The 9609-nt window shown below is 48.3% G+C and overlaps 1 protein-coding gene across 3 annotated transcripts in view; it reads left to right on the forward strand.

Moving 5' to 3' along the window:
- Positions 1-8994, forward strand: part of Thsd1 (thrombospondin type 1 domain containing 1) — a 26309-nt gene extending 17315 nt beyond the window's left edge. For 2 of the 3 annotated variants that reach the window (XM_026786872.1, XM_005362411.2), the window contains exons 4-5: positions 2928-3086; positions 7487-8994. In XM_026786872.1, coding sequence (XP_026642673.1) covers positions 2928-3086; positions 7487-8862 — 1535 coding nt within the window. In that variant the 3' untranslated portion in view covers positions 8863-8994. The remainder of the gene's footprint in view (positions 1-2927; positions 3087-7486) is intronic. The other variant, XM_005362412.2, reaches the window with a different exon arrangement.
- The last annotated feature ends 615 nt before the right edge of the window (positions 8995-9609 follow it).

The raw sequence follows: 9609 nt of genomic DNA on the forward strand, positions 1-9609 counted from the left end.
CTCCTACCTTTTCTCCCTGCAACCCTTTCCATTCCCCTTTACTCCATCTCAAACTCATGGCCTCTTTTCCTTTGATTATTATTGTTAAATATGCATACATACCTGCATATATACACATAAATATATAAATACAACCTGTTGAGTCTGTTTAGTATTGCTTATATGTACATGATGTCAGGGCTGACCAGTTGGTGTTGCATAACCTTAGGGGCTTATCTCTGGGGAAGACTAGTTCTTCTCTGTGCAGGTGTTAGTTGTCTGTAGTTCTTTTTCTAGGGCTGGAGCCCTGAAGATTTCCCTTTATCCTATTAGCATGTCTGTTAGCATTTCCATTGCTCAGGTCTTGTTTAGGGAGCCATGCTGCTGTGATATCATGGTTGCGGCTTCCCAGTCTTTTCTAGGAGATACAATCTCACAGATCTCCTGGTCCTCTGACTTTTAAAATCTCTCTGCCCATCTTCCATGTGTTCCCGAACTATATTTGCAGGAGTTGTGTTGTAGACATATCTACTGGGGCTGGGCCCCCCATGGTCAGGTGTTCTCTGCACTGTGACCAGTTGTGATTTTCTATGATGGTCTCATAACTGCTACAAAACAAGCTTTTTGATGAGGGTTGAGATCTACACTTCTCTGTGGCTATAAAGACAAGTATCTAGAATGCAGTTAGGAGTTATTCTGGTCTAGCAAAGTGGCAACAGTAGGTTTCCTCGAAGATCCATGTAGCCCAGGTTAGTCAGATAGGTCTCCAAGTACCAGATCTGATTTCTATTCTGATGAGCAGGCCTTAGGTCTAAGTAGACAGCTGTTGGTTGCTGCCAAGCTAGAAAGCCACCCTTGCACTCTTAGGAAGACCTTGACTGCTGGCCATTGTTGTGGCTCATGGGTGTCACAGCTGGGCAGGACTGATTACCTCCCTCTTCACAAGCTGCCATAGCACTTTTTGATATTCTGCAATCAAGTACTCAGGCAGGCAGAAACTCAGATACAGATTGAATTTTCCAGGTTCTGTGCCTGAAGTTCATGGTGTCTTCAGCAATAGGGACCTGGCTTCGACCCCTAGAAGACAGTCAAGGGCAACAGCCACAGCCTATATTGTTTTGGGAGTCTCTTGGACTTCCCTGATGAACAATTCTTATCCTTGGTGCTGGGTTTTTGTGAGATGGTTTATGGCTTTTGTGCGGAGCATTGGCATTTATGATGTCAGAGCCCTTAGGACCTAAATATTTTCCATTAGGTCGAACCTCCCAACACTGCTGCACCGGGTTGGGTTGGGGTGTGTCAGACTGCTACCACGTGCTTTTTGGGATACACATTCTACTCAGAGCTGTATTTATGTTTCCATTTGAGTTCTTTCTAGTTACCCATATTCATATTATTTTCTTAAAGTGTGTGGAATATGCTGGGAGTTGGACGAAGGCTTTCGTTATCTTCGCTCCTGTAGTTTTGTGGTCCTTGCATTTTAGTTATTCTCCTTAGCTTACAGCAGTGGTGTATCTTTTCATATGTGTGTATATCTTGTTTGACTTTTCCATTAATTCTAATTTATCACACGACTCATGGGCATTTTGAATTTTATTTCCAATATACCTACTATCTAAGTCATTTCAGAGTCTGAGTTTATTGATTACTATTATTTCTTGATTTTTTTATGCATCTCAGAATTGCTTGAAATTATAGACGCTGAGGCAAATGTAATTTATTTCCAGAAATAGGTATACTTCTGCTTTCAATAGGCTATTTTTGTGGGTTTGGGGTTAATGTGGTAAAGAACTGGGCCGTGTTTGGGCTGTTCCTGTTGCTCTGGCAACCCTTGCTGTATCTAAGATTTCAATATGTGTCAGTGCTACTCTCTGTTTAGGGGAAACATTGTGCTGCGAAAGGGATTGTCTTCGTGTTTCTATACGTCCCTCACTTTCCATCATCCTGCAGGATTTGTATGTAGATTCTAGGGACTGAACTCAGATCTTCAGGCTTGGTAGCAAGCACCGTTCTTATGAACCATCTTCCCAGCCTTCACCTTGGCTTTCACCTCTAGCTCTTGCCTTCCATGGGCACCAAACTGTTGATATTTGGGACTTGGTATGCGATTTTCTAGCCTGGAGGTATGACTCATTGCTAATATTAAACGACTTGGTACTTAATTTACTAACTGTCTTGTGGTGGTTCGGTTTCATCTGAAGCAAGTGCTATGTGTCTGAATCTCAGGGATGATGAAGGCTCTATGATCTCATGTAGTCATGGAAGACCTTCGAATAGTGGGGGCCCAAGACATTTTCAGCTCTTCCGCAAGTCTGTCACAACAGTCAGTGGATCCTCTCAGAATGACTGGTTTGCTATGCACAGCGGTGGAGGCTGCTCCATAGAGGAGATGGAAGGAAGGATCCATATGGTTTGATGGCTTTCTTTCTGTGACCTTGTCACTCCAGACACACACTGTGTCTAGTCCTGCACTGACCTCAGTCCTGCTAGTGGGAAGAGGTGCAAGTGGGCACAAGTTCCCCTTCTTATCTTGTCCCCAGGGGCTCTGTGTTCTCATCCTACCCCCTCAGCGATTCTTACGTCTTAGATGTGTTTGTCTGATGAGCTGGTGTGGGTGGGTCCTGGACTCTGTCCCAGGCAAACAAGTATTGCAGCCCCTCTTTCCTCGGAGGGGCCTGACTCTCCTCTCACTGCGGGCTGGTCTGTTGCCCTGTGACCTCAGCCCTCTGGTGGGGTGTAGGAATGCTAAGACCAGAGAAGGCTGTATACATGATACAGCTCTTCTTTGTTTTGAGACGAAGACTGACCCTCCAGATTTTTTACATCGAGAATGTTTTTACTTCTAGCCTTTTAAGACCAGAGCTTTGAGTTTTGCCGCTTCGGTCGGGTGCAGTTAAACACTGATTCTTAAATGCTTGGCACTAAAAGCATGACTTATATCCTTGCAGAGTCTTGGGGACCATGGCAGCCGTGGAGTCAGTGTAGCAACACGTGCGGGGAGGCTGTCCGAGAACGGCGCCGCGCGTGTCTCGCTTCTTTCCCCTCCAGACCCAGCTGCTCTGGAGTATCCTCAGAGACCTCTTCATGCTCCCTGGAGGAGTGTGCTGGTACGTGTTCCTGCTTCCTTTCGGGTCACTGCTCAGAGCCCCTGCCAGTTAGGCCTGTCTGGGAACTACCAGTCTGTGCTCAGTGGAGGCTTACTTCTCTGATTGCCACTGTTCTGGCTTTGCGCTTATCGGTGTCTAAGACTTGGAGTAGTTGCCATGGTAACTTGCCAGTGAGATGATAGGATTTACTATTGGGAGTGAGGGAAGTGACACGGGAGTATGTCTAAAACTTCAGCTGTGTTAAGGGGTTTTATTAAACAATACAGAAATAGTTGGGAAATGATGTGGGAATCTGGTCTTTCCTGCCTGTGTGGATGCCAAGGATGAAGCTCAGGCTCTCAAGCTTGGCAGGGGCGCTTCACTAACTGAGCCATCTTGCCGGCACCAGATATTTTTTTGGTAGGATCTCACTCTGTATCTCAGAAAGATCTTGAATTTTTATCCCATCTCAGCAGCTGGAGTGCTAGGATAGAGGCATAACAATGTGCCAACCAGTTGTTATCCCCCACCTTCTCGCCTACCTAAAAACGAAACATAACAACAAAAAAAATCCTATAGAAAAACATCTTTTCTTAATTTTCCGCTTGTCATCTCAGAGGTTGTCCAGAGGGGGTATGTAGACCCTCAGTTGTCAAAATGAAGCAGGGCGCCCTGTTTCTTTCCTTCTCAGTGGTCTAAGTTTATCTGTTACCGCTTCTGTCTGGGAGGAGGAGGCAGGGATATTTCTTCTCGCCATCCCCAGCGACAGGACTTGTCTGTTTTTTATGAGCATCATGGAGGTCCACCCTGATAGGTACCCCAGGGTATTTGTTGTGAGTGGTTCATGGAGATGGTCGCTTGCCTGAGCCAGCTTTGCCTCCTCTCAGGAGTGGAATAGCACTTACAGCTGTGGCGATGGAGGGTCATGTTCTTCTTACCTCAGTCACCCCTGAGAAGCAGCTTGGCCAGCCGGCCAGCTCTTGCTGAGGTCCTGACTTTTAGATAAAGTTCCTCTGTCAAGGCCCACCTACTTATACTCTCCGTTTCCAGATTCAAAGGCATCCTTAGCTCTGCTTTATGGGATTGAGATGTGTTAGATGCTTCCCTTTATTTGGATCTTAGAGAAAGAACATTTTAGCCAAGACTATAGGCACCCAGCAACATCTCCCAGTGTCTGTAGCCTTAAAAGGTCCTTTTGCTCCTTTGTCTTTTCAGCCAGTACCATAGGTCTTGTGGCCTTCGTTTTAGCATCTAAAGAATGTTCTTCTCCATTTTGTCGTCTTACTGCAACTATAGCCTAGGCCTTTCTTTCTGCCCTCAGTTACTTCTTCTTCTTTAATAGGTCCTGAACACTATAAAAGACATTGCATCTGTTCTGAACATGGGAAAACATTTTTTCTTTTTTAACATTGCAAATTTTGCATGTGCACATACACATAAACCTTTGAGTGCACACATGTACCACAGTGCTAGTGTAGAAGTCATAAGATAATTTGCAGCATTTGCTTTTTCTTTTTCTTTTTTTGATTTTCGAGACAGGGTTTCTCCGTAGCTTTTGGTTCCTGTCCTGGAACTAGCTTTTGTAGACCAGGCTGGCCTCAAACTCACAGAGATCCGCCTGCCTCTGCTGGGATTAAAGGCGTGTGCCACCACCACCCGGCCAGCTTTTTCTATCCCGTGCGTTCTGGGAGTCAGACTTGACTGTTGGGGTCTGCAGCCAGTGCCCTTACCTGCTGAGCCATCCTGCCAGGCCCAACCATTTTTCTTGTCATCATTCTGTATGTTTATAGTATGACAACTACTTATACAACTGTTGTCCAATCCTGGGCAATATAGGTGACCTAAAAATGTCTTCAAAACCAGGAGGATGTATATGAATTCTATGCAACTCTGACACCATTTTATAGACACCTGCAGAGGCTGATATCCCCAAGCATCCAGGAGACAAGCCTAAGATCCTAAGTGATGACTATATACCCTATCCTGCACAGTCTGGAGGAAGGCTCTGGGCACACGGAGGTGCCCTGCCCAGGGTCACACAGTGAGGCATCGAGGGGAATACGAATCATAGTAAGCTGCATATCTTAAATACTTTACATTTATATTCAGGCCAGTGTAGCTTTCTGGAAGAGACATCAGCAAGAGAAATTGGCCATTGTTTTCTGAGGAAACATGGTTGTATTTTATGTTCTGGCACCGAACTTCTGTGATATTGGGTGGGGTCTGGAAAAGTACACATTCTTAACCAGACAGCTAAATGATGAAGTTACCCCTTCCTGTACACCGACGCCCGGGATAAAACGATCTCTCCACGTATTCGCTTCCTCCTATTTTGTACGTTGTCACTCCTTGGAGATGTGAAGATCCGCTTTAACATCAGGGCATCTGCCTCACTTCAGGAGATCCGGGAAGCGTAGGATGAGGCAGGATGGGCCAGACCAGCAGCTGAGAGAAACTCTTTTCCAGCTGTGTGGTTTTTGTTTGTTTGTTTTTGAAGCTGCCAGCCAGAGTCAGAGAGTAGTGTAGCGAAGAGAACACTTTGTGACTGGTGATAGGAATTCTGCCACACACCTTCATCGGCCGTCATGGCCAGTGATAGAGGGGACACACCAGGGAACGAGTCAGGGATCCAGGGTTCTGTCTGGCTAACTGTGCCCCTGAGTGCAGCCATGTAACACGTCAACGAAAGAGCAGAGTCCATCGTTGTGGTAGGTTCATCCCGTCTGGTGTGATAGTGATTGTTTTGCTATTATTCTTCTTAGTAAGGACTGAATTGGTTGATTAAACTGATGTTCACTGGATACCAATGGTGTGCAGGTTACAGTGAACTGGGGCTGGGATTGGGACTATACTGAATTTACTTACAAGGTACGACCTTGTCTTGAAATATGATATAGCAGCCTGGAAGGCTCAGAGAGAAATAGAATATAATACAAAGCCTGAAATGGTAGAAGTGCCCACAGATTTCTCTGGAAGCATGTGGGGTGAAAATCCATGCTGGGGACAGCTCAGTTCTTGAAGCAGGTGATGCTGGAGCTGGACCTTGAGAATGGAGAACGCACCACCCAGAGGAGCTTGGCGGGCAGGGGGCTTGATTGAAGGAGCCATGACTGAAGGCGTAGCTGTGAACAGCTCAGAGGCCTGAGACCCATGAGGCGTTCACTGGGGCTAGAGGCTGGTGCGCTAGGAGGAGAGGGGGCAGATAGAGCGCCCCATGGGCTTCAAAGGTGTGAACCTGTGCTGTTGATGCATCTTTGACTGCAATGTAGATACAATTGCAAAGGGAAGGTGTACTAACGAGTACCTGTTAAGGATTTTTCAAAGTCAGATCTTGCAGAGGTCTAAAGTTCAGTTTCCTCTAACTCCAGCTCCAGGGCATCTGAACTCTCTTCTTGCCTATGAGGGGGCTCTCTCTCTCTCTCTCTCTCTCTCTCTCTCTCTCTCTCTCTCTCATGCATTCACACCCTCAAATATTTAAAAAACAATACCAAGGCATATATGTGACAGCTTCCAGCTGAGAGGGTTGAGGTAAATTGCTCTGTGGGAGGGACAGGCTTCAGGTGAGATGAGGAGGCCAAGTGGGCCTCCCTCTGAAGGGTTTGTAATCAGGTGTGCTCAGAGAACAGTAGGAAAGCACAGGGAAACACCAGGAGCAAGTGGAGGTGGTGAGGCCCAGTGATACCACAGGGAAAAGGGGGCAGGTGCCCGGAAGCACTTAGACAGTGGGCGGTGACTGAGGCAGGGGTGGGAGTGGGTCACAGTGAGCTCAGGTGGCAATGGTGGGCATCTGGTCTCCAGGCGTCCGACTGCAGTCTAGTGGGAGACTCTAGGGGGCTCTGCATCTTCACAAGATCTCTCGGCTGTGGGACACACATTGGCACACACATTGGCGAGGGTTCGGGTATGAAGACAAGTCAGGGAAGGGCAGTGATGGCCGAGAGCAGGATTGTGGGCAGCTTCTTCCCGCACCGGGCGTGGGGTCTGGATTAACTACATGGCTCCTAGTCGGACTTTCCTCGGTGAGTTTTGCTAATTGTAAATGTTTAGGTACAGTTATCTAAATTATTTATATTTGGTTTCGAGTTTTATACGTAGACTTTATCGGGTACGTTTAACTAACTATAGGTGCCCGTGGTCCCATCTTCATAAGTGTGTTGAGAGAGTCTTGGCAGGAGATGCTGAGCACAGAAGTCTCCTGGTTGTGGCTTCCTGGGCCCCTTCTATGGTTCCCTGTTTTTGCAGGGTTCTTCTTCACTGGCCACCTTCAGCTCTCATCAGAAACCTAAAAGTCTTATTCTTTCCTTTCCTCTTTAATTGCTCTGATAACCGGGGCAACCACTGTGGCCCCCAAATCACGCAGAGAAATCAACATAAGACAATACATTTGTTTTAACTTTGTACTTATTTTTTTCTTTTTCAAGTATTCCGGCCGCCAGGCCCATCGTCTGTTCCACCCCAGGGTCCGGTGAAGTCCAACAACGTCGTGACGGTCACAGGGATATCTCTGTGTCTGTTCATCATCATTGCCACCGTGCTCATCACTCTCTGGAGGAGGTTCGGCAGAGCCCCCAAATGCAGCACCCCTGCCCGACACAACTCCATCCATACCCCTGGCTTCCGGAAGAACTCGGATGAGGAGAACATCTGCGAGCTGAGCGAGCCTCGGGGAAGCTTCTCAGATGCGGGTGACGGACCCAGGGGAAGCCCGGGGGACACAGGCATCCCTTTGACTTACAGGTGCAGCGCACCAGCGGCTCCTGACGACGAGGCCTCCGGCAGTGAGAGCTTCCAGTCCAACGCCCAGAAGATCATCCCGCCCCTGTTCAGCTACCGCCTGGCCCAGCAGCAGTTGAAGGAGATGAAGAAGAAAGGGCTGACTGAGACCACCAAAGTGTACCACGTGTCCCAGAGTCCCCTGACAGACACCGTCGTGGATGCCACTGCCAGTCCTCCCTTAGACCTGGAATGCCCCGAAGAAGCAGCAGCAGCGAGCAAGTTCCGAATCAAGTCTCCATTTCTGGACCAGCCTGTGGCAGGCGCCGGCGACAGGCCCCCCTCCAGGCTGGATGGTATCGTGCCTCCGCCCAGCTGTGCGGTCAGTCCCAGCCAGACCCTGATCCGCAAGTCGCAGACGAGGTCAACTGTGGGGAGAGAGGGCTCATCTGAGAGATGCCACTCCAGAAGTTCCCTCTTCAGGAGGACCGCTAGTTTTCATGAAACCAAGCAGTCCCGCCCGTTCCGGGAGAGAAGCTTGTCTGCACTGACTCCCCGCCAGGTCCCTGCCTACAGTTCCAGGATGCGGACCTGGGACCAGATAGAGGATAGGTCCAGGCCTCCTAGTCGAAGTGCCCACCTGCTTCCAGAGAGATCAGAGCACTTCCAAGGGGCAGGTCGGGCCAGCAGTCCCTTGGGCCCTCTCTCCAAATCCTACACTGTGGGGCATCCCAGGAGGAAACCGGACTCGGGGGATCGCCAGGCAGGGTTGGTGGCAGGAACTGAGAAAATGGAGCCCCACCGAGCTCACAGGGGACCGTCCCCCAGTCACAGGAGTGTTTCGCGGAAGCAGCCTTCACCCATTTTCCCCAAAGATAGCTACCAGAAAGTCAGCCAGCTCAGCCCTTCTCACTGCCGAAAAGATAAATGTCAGAGCTTTCCCATCCACCCAGAGTTCGCCTTCTACGACAACACCTCTTTCCGCCTCACTGAGGCTGAGCAGAGAATGCTGGACCTCCCAGGATACTTCGGCTCCAACGAAGAGGATGAAACCACGCTTAGCGTGCAGAAGTTGGTCATCTAGGCTGAGAAGCTGCAGGACCCACTCAGGGCCCTTTACCCAGCTGGCAGTATGCACTGCTCACATACCTTCTGTTAACTATTTTGTATAACTGTGGGGACCGTGTGTGTGTGTGTGTGTGTGTGTGTGTGTGTGTGTGTGTTATTTATCCTGAATGTTTATCCTGGGCGTTTTGTTGTTGTTGTTGTTATTATTATCCCTTTTCTGTCAGCTTCTTTAGTGAGGCAAATGTATGATGATTTTGAACACTACACTGGATGTTTCCAACTTTGGAATCTGGAAGCTTTTCCCAAAGGGGAGGAGCCATCGGCTGCTTGCCTCCGTGTGCAGAGCTATTATAGGCGCGACCTTGTATCTTGCTTTGTTGTGCAGTAAGGACTAAACAAAGAGCCTAAAAATGGGGCTACTTCTTTTGAAGGCTGTCAGCAAGGTACCCAGTGGCATAAATCCTTGCAGCCCAGGCCTAATAACTATTCAGGATCTGCTCAAATAGCTACCTTTTCTTCTTTTTCATAGTGACCTCCGTGCGGCCACACCCATCCTGCCTTTAGATTGTTTTCCTTCTTTCAGTGTATCAGGATGTCGGCCTGCTGGTGAGGGTTCAGACAGGGAAGTTGCAGATGTAAACACGGTAGTTTCAAACGTTCATATTTGTTGAGCTGCCGCTTGTGCCGTTTTTATTGAACATTAAAATGTGCTTCCTTTGGGGCAGCTTTAGTGATGACTATCTGCTCTGCAGGAACAGGAGGG

Source organism: Microtus ochrogaster, linkage group LG7_11, assembly GCF_000317375.1.
Source record: "Microtus ochrogaster isolate Prairie Vole_2 linkage group LG7_11, MicOch1.0, whole genome shotgun sequence".
NCBI classification, from domain to species: Eukaryota; Metazoa; Chordata; class Mammalia; order Rodentia; family Cricetidae; genus Microtus; species Microtus ochrogaster.